Source organism: Convolutriloba macropyga, chromosome 3 (genome assembly GCF_964194025.1).
Source record: "Convolutriloba macropyga chromosome 3, txConMacr16.3, whole genome shotgun sequence".
NCBI classification, from domain to species: domain Eukaryota; kingdom Metazoa; phylum Xenacoelomorpha; order Acoela; family Convolutidae; genus Convolutriloba; species Convolutriloba macropyga.
Genome location: NC_134470.1, coordinates 11508825 through 11525545, shown reverse-complemented (window position 1 = coordinate 11525545; position 16721 = coordinate 11508825). Strand labels below are relative to the sequence as shown.

The following is a 16721-nucleotide window of genomic DNA, read 5'->3' as shown; positions in this document are numbered from 1 at the left end:
CAGGGACCAATAACTTTTATCCAGAGCTTTAGCTAGGGATAATGGTCAAATATAACAGATAACAATTGGCGTTGATGGTATAAGCTTCAATATTTTTTAGCTTTTCTTGTATTTCTTTTTTCCTTCAAATTGATGAGACTGTTTGTTTGATTGGCAGGTATTAATATTCAATTGGTCTGGTGCTCAGGTACAGTAGTTTATAGTTTTCACTAGTTGTTTACCTTGTTTTTCAGGAGTTTTTCTGCTACGTATTTTTTTCTTTTAAATTTATTCAGAAAGCCCAAGTTTATAAGGGTTATTCTGATAAACACGTTGTTTCGCTGATCGTAATCACAGTGAATTGCAACAAGTTTATCAAGTTAGCGCTGTTTGAAAAGCGCTAAACAAAGCAACCCACAAAACAATTCTCCGTTTTTACAATTAAATAAAATTGGATTTCATTGGTGCTTTTTCTTCCTTGGACTCGAAGTAGTGTATTTGTATTCTACGGGTTTTTTTTACTTCAAGCAAGTTGGTTCATGACTTGAACTTTGACTTTCATTTTCAACTATTGAACTCTAGCAGTCGTTTAGTTACTAATATATATATATATATATATATATATATATATATATATATATATATTTATATATATATATATATATATATATATATTATATATTTGTACACTTATATATATATATATATATATATATATAAATATATATATATATATACATATATATATATATATATATATACTAATTAGGCACTGCTGGTAAAACTCAGGATCGGAGAAGTCATTTTGAGCAGAAGTTCTTCAACAGTCCCTCTCCCTATGTATAGATCACCAAGAAAACCACACACCCTCAACTACCGCCAACTCCCCCCCTCCCACTGCTCACCTTTCCCTCCAACAACCTGCCCCTTCCTCCATCCTAACTGAAATTTAAATTACCATTTTTTAAAACAACTTGTTTAGTTTTTTAGAGTTATTTTTTTGCGATTTCTTTCTTCCTGTGATTTTTTTGATATGCACATTTTCTTGACCAGGGGCCAATGAACTTTTTTAAGGCTTTAAAATGGGTTTTGGATAGATTCCAAAGACAACAAAATGATTTTGAAGATTTTAATATCAAGAAATTTAGCAACTTTTAAAAAATGGAGTTTTTCAGTTTTCTCAAAACCATTGGCGTTTTTAGAGTTTATTTTTTCTATGGAGCCAAAATAATTTTACTAGGCCTTGACGAAACTTTACCAGACATATTCTAGCGACTGAAAATGATTTTAAGAATTTTTATCACTTTAAATTTTTGTTTAAAAACATTCGTCATTTCTTTCGAGGTTTTCAATATTCAGGGACCAATAACTTTTATCCAGAGCTTTAGCTAGGGATAATGGTCAAATATAACAGATAACAATTGGCGTTGATGGTATACGCTTCAATATTTTTTAGCTTTTCTTGTATTTCTTTTTTCCTTCAAAATGATGAGACTGTTTGTTTGATTGGCAGGTATTAATATTCAATTGGTCTGGTGCTCAGGTACAGTAGTTTATAGTTTTGAACTAGTTCTTTACCTTGTTTTTCAGGAGTTTTTCTGCTACGTTTTTTTTCTTTTAAATTTATTCAGAAAGCCCAAGTTTATAAGGGTTATTCTGATAAACACGTTGTTTTGCTGATCGTAATCACATTGAATTGCGACAAGTTTATCAAGTTAGCGCCTGTTTGAAAAGCGCTAAACAAAGCAACCCACAAAAACAATTATCAAATGCCTAACCTCGATGCTCTAACGGATTATTATTATTATTAGATTTGAAGTGTACACGTATAGTCAAAATTAGAACGGGAAAGACCAAACAATTCTGGCGGTAAATTCAATATACTAGAAGATTGCACAGGAGAACACGGATTCAAAACAAGGTTCTGCGGTCTAACTGAAGCGCCTACCGAGTTCCAAAATTATGGATTATACCCGCCATTACAAACGCTCTCTTTCACCACTTTTGCAGTCGTTCTACATAAGTCACCACTTTTACTTTGGACATCTGACTGACCTCATACTCTGTTTGATGCTACTAGAATTTGAGTTTTATTTAAAAACACTATGCAAATACGTTGAATATCAAAATCGAAATCAAACGATACGAGATCAACCAATAAAGCTCGGGCGCTGACCTAATGTTTAAAAGCTTGATGCATTAAGTTATGAAATTTCCTCAGAGAATAGTGCTAAATGCTTTGAATATTAAGCATAATGTCCTCCATTATAGTGAAACTTTTGACCAAATTAGAACTTTTTCGATACAAAATTAGGCCGTCGACGTTTTTGCTTATTATATTTTTCTAACTTTTTCAATCCCAACGTGGGCAGGGGTCAATGGCGGCCATTTTTTGTTAACTCGAGTTCTCAGACAATTTGTTTTGACACAGATTTGTTTTGATACTTTATGATTCACTGCATTTCAAAATAACAGTTGTCTGCTTACTTGCGAAATTACTCACCAAAGTGTTTAATTAATAGCCGCGTCAGCAATTCCAGACGAATATTATTGCGCTCCTGATTTTTTTAATCGTCTAACAGATTTATGTTCGTCTTACCCTGATTTCTTGGAATTGACTTTTTCAGTGACTTCAGTGACTTCTACTGCTTTGCAATTAAAATTTGTGTTCGTGACGTCATTTCTGCTTTTAGGTCAATTGCGTGACTTGCCTCACTCAAAAAAATGACTTCTTAACTCACTTATGGAACTTTAAATTTTTTGAAAATTTACTAACTAAAGGTCAATAGTGCGCATCTAAGTAGTGCTAAAATTATATGCCTTATTTCCAGAGTAATAGAGTCCTGGGTTTTAATATCGAAGATTAATTCTGAAAAAGCTCCATTAGGGCTTTTTCCTTGCAGAGCAAATGTGTCATAACAATTTCAGTCCGAATATAACCCAAAAAGTCTAGTGGTCTATTAAAAATTTGGTGGTTGATCTGTCAATCTTATTTCTTTAGTTGTTTCAATTCATGATAGGCCACAAGCGTCTATCGCGGCTATTTTCCGGCAATCTGCCTGCTATGTTCTTTTCTTGAAATGCGTTGCTTTGTATAAAAAATTCTGAGCTGGAAATAATACATTTTCTATAAAAAAAGAAATTGAAAGCTCTTCAGACAGAAAATGCAACCGTCAGTATTTTCTATCTTTGTCGTTTTGCGTATAACATAACTCCAATTAAGAAAAATCAGCTAAACATTCTGGCCTGATTTGCTCAATTTTGATTTGTAGTTTGCCCGATTAGTTTCTTGTCAAAAACTTGGAGAATAAAAAATTAATGGCATATTAAATGGCTATCATAAGTAATTTTTTAAATCCTTCCCCTCGACTTTATCAGTGCTCTTTTAAAATTGCGCAAACTGACTAAAATGTATTTCAGAAATGTATGTGTGTCAGTTTTTCATCATTTATGGGTTATAATTGGTTAATTACTGAAGGAAAGGCTGCATTCTCACAACAGCATAAAAATGAGCAGCTATTTTGTAGACCTCATTAGCATGTGAACAAGTTCTGAAGAAGTTATGGATAAGAAAATGAGAAAATGGGAAAAGAGTTCAAGAGAGGTGCTTAGAGGAGAAATTACAATAACTGAAGCCCCATCCACGCCCCCTCCTCTCTCTTTCCCTCTATCCGTATTTGTCCTTCTCTTAATTCATTAATTCCACCCTTTTACCCAAATATTCAAACAATTGCCCAGCCCTTCTGCTTCACCCCCCCCCCCCCCCCCCCGACAACCAGTTCAAATGTATATGGCAAATTTCGAAACACCGGAAATTGGTTCAGGCTTTTAAAGAATGATTTCGAAAACGAGATTGTACTTTTGATCCACTCGAAGAAAGATAAACTCTGAAAGAGATAATGTGTAGGAATCTAAGTCTTGTTTTAGTATGAAAACTCCAAAAAAATTCAGGCTAATATACTTGAACTCTATTCAGGTGAATTTGAAGTAGGTACCTAAAACGAGTTTATCTGAAACGCAAGTAAACTTCAAAAAACATCGAGACTGAACCTTCGAGGTTGCCAGAATAATTGAGTTGTTTTTTTCAGGTAAATTTAGACAAATTCAGGTTTAAGTTGAGCCATTTCAAGTTGCTCTTAGGTGAAATTCAGATGAGAGAAACCTGCTAAACTATTAGCGTAAAATAAGGCGTTTTTCTGGTAAATTTATCTAAACTTATATAGATTGTAGAAGCAATTGACAACGCAATAGGTAACTAGGTTTTTACATGACTTATTTGATTGGATAATTTTCGTCGGTATCAATGTATGAAAATGAGGTGTGAGGACAATTTACCCAATGCCATTATACCCAATGCCATTATACCCAATGCCATTATACCCAATGCCAATATACCCAACGCCATTATACTCAATGTAGTTTGATATTTTCGTTCAATAAGCCGACAACAAATTAGCATTCGCTATTACCCGTATGTTTTAACATACTTAATGACCATGGCCATGCCTCAGCGGCCCGTGGGACTTGATATGAAACTATGAACATGGGATTAAATTATCCGGTTTTTAAATCATACGTGAAAGAGTTATTTTCTGCTAATTAGTACTCGGATTATGGAACGAAAATATCAATATGAATTGTGTATAATGGCATTGGGTATTTTGGCATTGGGCATAATGGCATTGGGTAAAATGTCGGGTAACCGAAAATGAACAGAAGATTTGTTATAATTAGTCTAATAATAATAAAATGCATACTTTGGTGTAACTAGGTATGCATATTTATACTCTTAATACATCGGGAACTACATTAGAGGAAATTATTGTTGGACTGAATATTTCTCGACCACTTAACTCTTTTATGCAGAAAGAAATAAGAAAGATCAGTATCAATGTGTGTCACAATACAACAGCTGATAGGTTGTAGGAAAGCCAAATAAAATTTTGAGACATTTTTAAAACCGATTGAAAAATTGAAAAAAAAGCAAAGATTTTTCAAAACGCCAGTGAAACTTTTATTTTCTCAAAGTTTTTTTTGGATTTTGAAAAAAATTTCAAATTTTATAAATTCAATTTTTACAGTTTTGAATGTTTCTTGCAATTTTAAATAGATTTATTACATCTTTACAGACAAACCATGAAGACTTAATTTGAAAATAATTTTTATGATGCTCAAACGACAAATAGAATCAGAAAACCCAGTATCAAATCATGGCATTATGCAGTGGACTTTAAGTCGAAGAAAAATTTGAAGAAACTGCATGTAATGTGGGAACGGAAAGCTTAACTTAAGCGTTTTGTGGAAAAGAGGCCAATTAATGCTGACCTTGTATTATTTCCAAACAAAATCTATTTCCAGAATTAAAATTGTACAGAGATACTAATGGCGAAGTAAATTAAAGTGTTGAGAAAAATTAATTACTGATTCTGATGAAGACTAAATTCTGGATTTGCCTACAAATTCTTACCCGCAAAAAAAATGCTCAAAGCGCCAATTAGGGACTATTGATATCAAATTTACGAATGGCCTTCCAAAAGCCTACCACTAAAAGTTATTTTTCCCTACGAAAAAACTGCTTTTGGTGAAACTTTGGTGAAATATATACAAGTACTGAGTGGAAACGAGTGCGTTAACTGATCTTGGTTATTTTTTGTTTAGTAATGCATATATTGAAATTAGTGTATCCAGGTCACTATAGCTCTTCGTTATTTCATCTTTGAAATTTAGCTAAAGTTTTCTTTACTTAGACATTTTCTCGATTTCTTTGGATTAAAAATTTGCTTTTAGTAAGAATTGAATAACCATTTAGTTGCCTGTGTTGTTTATAGCAACCTTTAACTAGTTATTTGAAAGACTTGGAAACTCAGTATCGATTAAAACTAGGTGATTGGTATTTAAAATTGATATTTGTTTAAATAGAGAAAGTGTACAGTTAGCAATGATTTAGTAAATTTACTTCACAACTTTCTAGTGCAACCTATTTTCTTAAAAACAGTTTTTTGTATTAAGATATTGCGTGGTTTGGTGAATGTACAAAGGCGGTCAAACAATCAATATGTACGTTAAGATAGGGAAGGGAAACTGGAGGGCAGCAGAGACAACTGTGGACATCACCAAGACGACCGGATCCTGGTAACCTGCCGCGCTCTTTCCAGAAGGCGAAAATATATATTTATACCTGATGGGCAAAAGATGCTAAGTTTTTATTGAATTGCGTTAAAATCGTCTAGTTGGTTGTAGAGTGAACGAGGTCAAGCTTACCGCAATCTTTAATTTTTTAAGAATATATTTATTGATAAAAAGTCGAATTAATTGAGTTGCGAGACTGGCATGGTTTTGAATCGCAAAGTCACGAACTTCTTTTGTACTAATAAACCATTGACGATTAGACAATAACTGTTAAACCAGAAAAGCAGGAGGACATTTACATGTGGTAAAATTTTTTGTTTGAATAATTAAAGCGTTAGAACGCCTTGACAACTTGAACTAAGTTTTGAACGAAGGTCTTCGTATATTCTTAATTCCATTTAAAGAGTAATAAATTTGCGAAGTTACTACGTCTCCCTGTCGTATACTCTTTAAAGGAGTTCTTCTAAGAAGACTTCTGTAATTGTGAATAGGATACACCTTCGACCTAGATTACTTCAATTCTATTTTCTGATGATTCTGCTGCTCAAAGGACAAAAGGAAACAGAAAACCTAGTTTCAAATAAAGGCATGATTAGATGGCTTTTGAGTCGTAGAAAGTTTCAGAATTTTCCGAACAAAATCCCTAAAGCTTTTTTTAATCTGCAGAGGAAAAACAAGGTTTCTGCTACAAAAAGGGACCTGTGTTTTTCATTGTAACTGGATCAGCTGCCTTTTTGACAGACGGCCATTCCATGCTTTGTAATTCTTCAATTTTTAGAGAGACCGCGCTGCGAATTTTTCTACGATGAAGGAGGAATGTTTCTGTAATAAATCAGGTGCTGACCACTTTGTTGTCTGTCAGTTACAGGAGGGCGGGATTGGGTTCATTTTTTATTAAAAAAAACCAAGTTCATTTTTCAGAAGATCATTAAAAGTTTTGTGACTTAACTGCTGTAACTCTATTTAGTTTTTAAAAACGGAATTTGGCTAGGAAAACGGAGTTTGCTTCAGTTGTACGTTGATCAGTTACGATGCTGTTTGCTCCAGCAACTTAGCTCACTGTATTGATTTTAAACTCAAACTGAAAACAGATCAGCAAAGAAAAAGTTACAATCAGTTTTGAACTGGTCTATAGAGAGGGCTGTTGTCAATGAGAGAGTCATATAATTGCGCGGCGGATTTAGACGGAATCAAGGTTTTCTTTTTGGCGAACGCAAAGGAAGCCGAAGTAAAAGTAAGCCGACAGAAAAGCAAGCCGAAAGTTATGTAATAGTTATGTAATCTATCTGAAATAATACATTTTCAGCCGTTACAATCAATACTGCGCGTAGTATTATAGTGCATAATGTATTCCAATGCATCAAAGAATCAAAAATACGCCAATTTTTAAACATCTAGTGGGTACGGGCCTCAGCGGACCGCTTTTCATGGCCATGCCTCTCATTCGCTGTGGGATGTAATCCGGAAACCGCGGGCCGGTTATCGCGGCGAAGCCGCGACGCGCGCGAAGCCAGGGACAACTTAAAATACCGGTATCCCAAAATTTTTCGGCTTGCTTCACCTCATGTTCAAAATTCGGCTTGCTTGCCTAGCGGCTTGCTTGACCACCACCTTTCTTTTTCGATTTCTCTAGTCCAATTGCAGAAGTATATGAGGCTTTGGTAGTTTTTGTAGTGTTGGATCACAAATATGATCTCAAAGAGTACTTTGTGAGCTTAACTATGTTATACGGGAGAGGAGACTCCAATGAAGTCACTGAGAGAAACTGTCATTTAATCGAGAGCCGCGTGTCCGTTGGAGATATAGGTCAACATAGCGAAGAGTCTTCAGCATAATCACTGCAACAAACACCCGCTTAGAGAGTTTTAGAATGACAACGGTTTTATAATCCAACACTCTATATAGGAAATCTGGCATTTTAGAATCTGGCACTGCGGAGATCTTGCTTTTAAAGTTTGCTCGTGTGGGTTCAAAATTTTATCCACTATTCACAGCCTAATTATTTACAATTTGGTCATAACAAAAGTAGTCTAAACCAGTTGTCTCTGGTATTCGCCGATGTTTCAGGAAAATATCACGTCACTAATAGGAAAAAGCGATTCTTTCTGAAGGTGCTTGTAATATTCGATGTCATCAGAGCGGCTTTTTCTACTTCTCTACTTTAAAGATAACTTCTGATGTCAATTGTGCTTTCAAAACCTATATTTTAAAATCTTTATTTGAAACTGAAGCAAAGTCTTTAGTGCTACGAATTGAGATTTAAAAAAACACGATTCAAGAATCGATCGCACGAAAATCTGAAGAATTTTCCAGAGCCTTTATCGTATCAATGCTCTGTATCATTTCTTGGTGAGGGGGAGGGGAGGCGTGTAGAGATGGTGTTTATCTAGCAAAAGGAGAGAATGTTTTGTTGAATGTTGTTTTTTATGTTATAGATCGGGAGGAGAGATTGATTTGCGTTTAGTCGTGTAGCCCCCAGTCTTGGTGACGATGATCTAAAGAGACTCGTCCGAGACTGTTCGAAGTTTGGAGTAGTCTTGAAATGCAAGATGCCGATTGGTCTAGATTACACGGAGATATCACGTTTTCTGTTCTTTCTTACTCTACAATGTGCAACCATCATAAACTGTCGTCTTTTGAGTGGTGATGTGACTTCAGAATCAGTTGAAGAGAAAGCTAAGAAAACATAGTTTTAGCACAGGTATGTTTATGATAATTATGATTATTGTTTAATAATATGATGTAAGCAATTTGCTGATTAATAATTTGTACTTCAACACTCTGTAATTAGACTGATCAAATAAATTAATCTAGTTATTAAGCAACACGAAAAGTGCATTTAATGATAGCTTGTCTCTAAAAGCACATAATTGACTTCAAATTTTTCATAAACAGCACAAAACTTTTCAAAGGTCCGGCGACACATAAGCAAATTGTATGTCTGTTCACGGAGGGCTAGAGCCGGAATCTGACTGGCCAACTGCTGGCTACTTAAAATCTGGCATCCGGCAGGCGTCTACAAAAGTCGCAAAGAAAAGAACTAAACTCAGCCATATCTCTCTTTCTCTTTCATTCCAATAAAACAAATATGCAAATTATTACTATTATAACTACTACTTGAAAAATAATGCAATTTAATTATTCAATTTTACAAAATATAAGCTGCAATTATCCAAACATATAACTACAATAACATCATAGAATACTATTAATTAATTTCAATTTTCACAACCGAGTATTACTTTGTACCGGCTAATCAACTTTTAAATTAACTTTGCAAAAGTTTTCATCATTTTGGAAAACTTGAACTTTTTGAAGAAAAAATCGAAAAAGTTTATTTCCCCACAATATTGTTCACGCATAACGACAGATAAACTTTAATTATAATCTTCTGTCTTTTTAGCAGACAACAATTAAGTATTATTAGTTAGCAGTTATTATCCTTGTCATAACTGAGCTAGTTATTACTAAATATTCGGTGTGGATATTATTGAATTATCCCTCCTGTTGTTTACTTAGTTCTATTATAACAACTACTCTTTGTTTATTTTTTCTCTTTATTTATTTTTTGAGATATTCGACGAGATCAGATCGCGCCTCTCTTTCCTTCCTTCCTTTTCCATTGTTAGAGGGTGCAAGGGAGGGGGCTATTTTGTCGCGCCGGTGGAGACGCGCAGCTCCTTTAACAGCCCACGTCTGACAGTTAGTTAGATGTGAGTGACTGTTAACTAATTTGGTATTAATTGAACGCTACGCCGCTTTAACCACTAGCGCCAAATTTATTAGCTAAAATTCGGCTCCGGTCAAAATTCCTTTTAAAAAAAGTGCCGTCGCCGATTCCCTTTCTTTTCCTTTTAAAAATCTTCTCTTCCTCTCTTTTCATTATTCCATTCCGGCACTCCAAACAGTCACTCACAACTCCAATTGGGGGGTAAATTTGAGTTAATTTACTTTTTCGAGTACCCGCGGGCTTAATCAAATACTAAAAACTAAAAAGCCCTTTTCTTGAATAATAAATCTTCTCACTTTAAAACTCACTTTGTCCCCAAACATAACAATTCCTCCTCCGTTTTTAGCAAAATTCCCTCTCTTATAATTCCCAATTTATTATTGTCAAATTGCTCCCCATAAAATGCATTAATACAATCGCGTAATAGTCGCCTCATCAGCGCGTTTTTCAAGAAGCTCAACAAAGAAGTAAACAAAAGCAAATAAAAACAAATAAATAAGTTAAAACTATAACCGACAATTCCATTACTGCCCATTAACCAGAATTTTCAACCTCATTTAGTCACTTCTTCACCCCCGACTACTTATCTTATGATATTACTTAAAATCCGGCCCAGAATCAAATATTTGCCTTTTCCATTTCATTACGAATTTTTCTCTTTCTTAACTCGGTCTTTTTGCCGCGAAATATTTTCAAATTCTCAAATTCCTTATCCTATTGAACTTTAGAAACGCAAAATTTGATATTCTTGTTTTTCTTGTAACAAATTTATTGGAATAATTAATCGTTTAATTTCGTCGCGCAAAATAATTATTAAAATTATTAGACTTTCACTGTTAAAATTGTGATTTGATTTCATTTTTTCTTCTGGGAAAGTTTACAAGATATCTGATCACATTGTTTATTATTTGGTCACTCACATCCAATCATAATTTGAATTGCCTGGCAGAAAAACAAACAAACAAACAATTTCTTCCCAATTGCACTGTGTGCGACAAGTGAGAGAGATAATCAGAAAACTGTTCCCAGATTTGGGCAAATTAACATTGAACTTCCCACATCGAACACCTGATAGCTAATCAGTGGAGCGGGCACTTGCTAGTTATATTACTACTAATTTGGAGTAGTTATAAATTATAAACCAACTGATTAACTCCGCTTGATAAAAACAATCGGTCCAAATTGGAGGCAATCTCTCTTATTTTATATCGTCACTTTATTTCCTCCTTTATTTCATCTTTCTAATCACTTCCAAAAAAATTCAATCTCCTCAGCTGATATTTGTCATATTTCATTTTGAAAACTATAACTTCAACGATCAGTGACATAAGCTATATTGAATCTTGCAATTACTTGACTAAAAATGCACTCGCCCAAAATTCAAACTTCAATTTTAGAGCCCACGAGCGAGTCCAAACACGAAAAAGTGACTAAATTTTCCATAAATTACCTTCTGCAAAAACCAGAAAACGGAAAACTTGGAAATTTGGATCCATCGCCAGCTGGGAATTTTCTCAACGATGGGGTGCCACATTTTCCACGGGCGGAAATCTTTCCAGGAAGTCAATTTCTACCGCAGCTGGCAAATGCACACGCAACTGTGGGTTTGTTCCGACAGCCCCCCTTCTCGGCAGCCCTGGGCCCATCACTTCAGTCGCTTCTGGCGTCCGCCTCTTCGCAACAGTTGAAACGGAATCAGGTTGCGGCCTCGGCGGGTACGGACGAGAAGCTAATCAGCCCCCCGAGCGAGTGGGTGGGAAAGAAACAGCAATTCCTGTCGCCCAACAAGTCGCCAAATAAAAGTGAGTCCATTTTTGATTGTTGAATTGCGGTTTGATTTATTAGGTTTGCGGTCAGCAAAGGCAATTAATGGAACAAGCTTTTGGATTCTTGTTTTAAGATACTGTTCTGCGGGCATCTCGATTTGCAACATCACCATTATGTGAAAGTTAGGACTTACGACCAGCGAAGACTTAGGGCTAAAAGTTCTTAATATTTCTTAATAATCATCTATTTTTGCGTACAGCAATGAAACCCGTAAAATATAAATCTATAGTAATAAACGGAATAGAGAAACAATCTGGGTTAATTTTAGTCTAAATTTGTGGTCTCAATGTATTTATATACTTAGCTGTTTCAGCTCTTAAAAGGTCATCGTCTGCCGATCTGTGTTTGAACATCTCTGCATCCTCACCCGATGCTGAGCGACATCATCATCGCCTCGAAGCCAAAGACGACTCGAGAGACGACCTCTCCCCCAATGTCATCATGTTCGGCCATGACCATAAATCACCCAGCCCCCTTGGCAGTTCAAACCGGGGTTCCAGTCCTGTCAGAACAGGTATGAAACTCTCCTCACCCGGGGGAGGGTCGGTGACCGCGGGTTCTACCGGAACCCAGATGCAGCACGTGACCCGCAAACTGGGCAGGAACCCCAGGGTTCCATTTTCTTCAGCACAAGTGGCAATTTTGGAGCAGAAGTACCAAGTGAAGCAGTATTTGAGTTCGATTGATGTGGCGGAACTGTCCGCGTTGCTTTCTCTGAATGACAGCAGGGTTAGTTAGTACACAGCAGACTTGAAATCTCTAATCGTTCCAATCTAAGTTTCGTTCTATAAGATGTCGTTCTAATCTAAACCCTTGATTGGCTAAGCAGATCTTTAATTGCACTGCGCTATTTTGGTTTTTCAAATTTCCAATCCGGAAAAATTTTGGAAAAGTTATGCAGAATGAAGTTTTTAATATTCGAACATCAATTTGTCAAAAAAGACATTCTGGCGTTGAAGTCTTAATTTCGAAGATTTTCTGTCAACAAAGTCTGAAAAGAATTTCTGCGAGGTTGCTTAAGAAAAGGACGCGTGATCAAAGCATTTTTTGAAGCAAGTAAATTCAGGATATAACCATATAGGGCAGAGATACTTGTAACAAAATAAAAAACAAATCTGCTGTTATTTGGAATCGAAGTCTGTTTAAGACATCAATTTTTACGTTTTCTTCCTAGAAAACAAAAATAACTTTTACAAGTTACAATTGCGCATCATTTAGATGTGTGTTGAAGGCGTTGAAGTGATTTATCGATTGCATGTCTTGAATGTTACAGGTAAAGATTTGGTTCCAAAACAGACGAGCCCGGGCCAGGAAGGAACAGCAGATGGGAAAAGGGGGCTGTGGAGGGGTGCCAGTCTCTGCAAACCCAAATGTCACAATCACTAAACACATGTCAGCTTCAAATTCCACCCCAATAGTAAACAACACTACGTCACAACTTCATCAACAGGTATGAACAAAACAATTACACTCAGTTTTTCACTATTTCGATCCTGCCTATAATCCCCAGGAAGCTACAGCCCCATTTCGGCATGTTTACAATTATTGGAAAATTATAAATTATTATTATTATTTTTATTATTATTTTAATGATGACCGGCAGAATAGTAAAACGCAAATATTCCAAAGTGATCGGTCTGATTGTCGTAAGGATCGCAACCAAAACAGATATGGGCCAGACGGACCTGGGTTATGACGGGGCATGGGCTAGAATTAACAGATCCAATTCAGGTATGGGCCAAACAGAGCAGTGCGAGCGAAATTTTGTCCAGACTATGAGCTCGGTCGCACCGGACCACCCTGTCCGCGACCCAGGTTCGTCTGGTCCATACCTGTCTTGGGCCCAGGACTTCCAATTGTGCATTTTCATGCCATATGATTTCCAGTTGTTAATTCGCCTGATGATGTGATGTGTGTTAGCAGGAGAAAGTTTTTAAACTTATGAATTCCACTATGCACAATTTAAATGGAAAAAATATTTTTCAGTTGAACAGAGTTTGATAAATTAGGTTAACCTCAAAATCTAAAGTTAAAGCATAGCAGAGACTCAACTTTGTCAGAGAAGGGTGAGGCTGATAAATACGTGCTTTGACTTCCTAAAGCTTTGGTTCTTGAAAAACCCGTTCTTGAATTTAAACGAGTAAAATTTGTAAATTATTTCAAAGATTATTATACGAAGTAGCCTGATTTTTTAGATGTGTTGCTATTTTATTGGGAAAAATTTAAACCTACTGTTAATTTCTACAATTTCAGAGACCATTTCTTCTGTTTTTATATGAAGCCTATATATACTTTGAATTGTATAGTGGAATAAATCAAGATCAAAAATTGAACAGAAGAATCTATACAATTTTGGCTAGAATAATCTAGAAGAGAACAATAACATTTGTTGGATGTTTCCTGCAAAAATAATGAGTCCAAAATTTAAAATGAACATTTGCATGATAACAGCTGACTGCTGTACAGAAAAATGCTGCATAATTTTTTAAAGAAATTAGTGAAGAAGAATGTGTTGTGTTGCTTTGTTTCTGAATCAGGGTTGACGGTCTCTGTGGATATAGTACAAGAGAGGACTAAAAGTTCAAAGTAAAGATTTTTGCTGTTAATTGATGAAATATAACTACTAAAAACTTCAACAGATGTACTCAAACAGCGGTTAAAATATTGTTTAAGAACTTTACTGGAGAAAATTGAGAACAGGCTTATATAACTTATCTTAAAGGCATTGTAGTTAAAAATGGCTTCTAAAAACAGTGTCCACAAAGAAGCATCTTTCTTGGAGCATTTCCGCAAGATATTTCAACTTTCGTTTTGAGTTTGTAGTTTGTTATTGTTTTTAATTATCACAGTTTAACACTTTAATAGTTTTTATTCCAATTGATAAGCACCCTAAACACTTGCCCAAAAATAAGTTTCCATCTTCTTATCGTTTTTGTAACCTTTTGTCGCGTAAAAAATAATCATCACTTCTTGCAGATTTTGCCATCTCTTTTTCACTTTTGTTGAATGGTAAGTTTTAGCTTCCCTTTTTTCATTCACTTTTTTCATTCAAAGAAGTAAAGAATCACCTTTTAAGTGCCCTGTCCTCTGTCCGCTTCCCAGGTTGAGGTGCCATCCGGAAGTGACCTCTGATCAGACCCAAGTCGAACGCAGATGGCGTGTTTCCAGACCAAAATTACAGAGCCTGGGATTTGGTTCGAGCGCACAATAGTGTAATCAGAGGTCACTTCGATCTTAGGGTGGTCTGATCAGAGGTCATTTCCGACTGGTATAGTCTTTTTTATTTCTGAACAAACATTTCAAGCCTGCATTTTAAAGAGCAGACCTACCCTACCATTCACTTCAATATGTAATGAAAAAGTAGTTTTGAAAAAGTAACGTTTTCTGTTTACTTCAATAACTATTCAGATCTATAGCAGATCCAAATATTCTTTTTTTAATGCCAACTGGAACAAGAAGAAAGTTCTGAAGGCACTTGTAACAGTTTTATACATAATTTTGTCTTTATTCTTTCAGCTCAGCAGTCAACAATCTAGCCCACCTAAGCAGAACTTGGGCCCTGACGCACAGGGAAATACCGCTCCAAGTTGGGCAAATCAGACAAACAACAACAACAACAATTTCCCACCTCATTTCTCAAACACAAACAACAACAATAACAATTTACCCCAAATCAGACCGCAGCCTAACATACACCCCGCTTTTTCACCTTTCGCCAATTTTTGCAGTACAGGAGGGAACTCAGTGACGTCACCATTTTTGAGGCCTCCTATTGGTCAGTTGCTGGCCAATCACAATTCAGGAGCGCCACAGCTACCCCCAAATGCGTTCACGTCTCCTGCAATGAATTTGGCTGCTCATTTGATTCAAACTTCGAGAACAGCTGTGAACTCTTCTTTAGTAGATGGAATTTGATACATTTTAGATACATAATATATAATAATCTGTCTTTTAAATATTTGAACATTTATTTAGGAAATTTTGAAAGTTGATAATTTTGCAACAGGAAGAAGACTCTTTGAACAAGCTGCCCCCTCCCCCTATTTGAAAAAGAAAAGGCTATTCTTGAATAGAAATTGTGGATTTAAGCGTGCAAATTATTGACCAGTCAGAGCTCATTAGACCCATATGCCTATGTGAGAATATTGAGTTCGCTCATTTTGGGTCCACAGATTGAAGCAAAATCCAACCTCTGTCGCAGCCAATATCTACAAAAAAACGTCCTGATAGAAGAAGAAATGCAGATTTTAAGATTTTATAGACAATTTTGCGAAAAGTTAAACAGTAGGATAGAAGACGTTGTCTAGCTACTATTAGACGTCGATTACGGTCAAGACTTTCTAAACTTAATTCGCACTAAGTTTTTCCGACCGCAGTTGAGGGGGGAGATATGCTCAACCTGATTTTTTTGTTCAGTCAAATTTGGCCAATCATTACATATCTCGTGTGAGTGGTATCACTAGAAAGCCCTTAAAGCATAGAGTCTGAAAAAGATTGTTTATTTTTGTTTTTTTTAGTAGTTATTGAGGTTTAAAGTTTTTGTGAACATGTAACTTTTCACACTGATTTTGTTCTCATATTTGAACTTTTTTCGAAACTTTATGCTAATTCTCGCCCATGTTTCCGTTCTTCAATATTAAATGGTTTTAGCAGTCCAGAGAGGAGGTTGAAGCTATTTTTTGTTTCAAAGTAGCTAGTTACGAGAAAGTATTTGCTTTTGGACCTTAATTTTGTCGGTTTTAATAATACTTATTATTTGACACGCAGAAAGGAAAATTCTTCTTCAGAGAGGACAATTTAAGTAGATATATATTGCTCAAAAAGGAAGAATTTCATCTCTCTGGCATCTAGTTCCAATTTTAAACGCTCGTAGGCACGTCAATTCGCCTCTTTCAACAGTTTGAGTACAGTAATTTGCATAATTATAAGAGTTACGCTAGCCTCGTAATCTATATTTAAAAGAAAACTGAAATATATCACAACCAGTGAACTTTAATATTCGCTCTATCGCAACATACAAACCTCTGTTGTCCAATCAGAGCAACCAGTTGTTCCA

At 35.6% G+C, this 16721-nt stretch overlaps 2 protein-coding genes across 2 annotated transcripts in view; both read left to right on the top strand.

Annotated features, from left to right (window-relative positions):
- LOC142336530 (F-actin-capping protein subunit beta-like) overlaps window positions 1-16721 on the top strand; it is a 113855-nt gene that overhangs the window by 58580 nt on the left and 38554 nt on the right. The gene's annotated exons all lie outside the window — the stretch shown is intronic.
- On the top strand, window positions 10544-15660 carry LOC142336859 (uncharacterized). Its single transcript, XM_075385817.1, has 4 exons — window positions 10544-11640; window positions 11979-12394; window positions 12939-13115; window positions 15182-15660. The coding sequence occupies exons 1-4, from the start codon at window positions 11202-11204 to the stop codon at window positions 15578-15580; spliced, it is 1431 nt and encodes a 476-aa protein (XP_075241932.1). The 5' UTR covers window positions 10544-11201; the 3' UTR covers window positions 15581-15660.

Excerpts from the sequence above, each read along its gene's own strand:
- LOC142336859 (XM_075385817.1), top strand. The coding sequence starts at position 11,202 with ATGCACTCGCCCAAAATTCAAACTTCAATTTTAGAGCCCACGAGCGAG. Across the intron at positions 12,395-12,938 it reads TTTCTCTGAATGACAGCAGG|GTAAAGATTTGGTTCCAAAA; the intron begins GTTAGTTAGTAC and ends TGAATGTTACAG. Across the intron at positions 13,116-15,181 it reads CGTCACAACTTCATCAACAG|CTCAGCAGTCAACAATCTAG; the intron begins GTATGAACAAAA and ends TTATTCTTTCAG.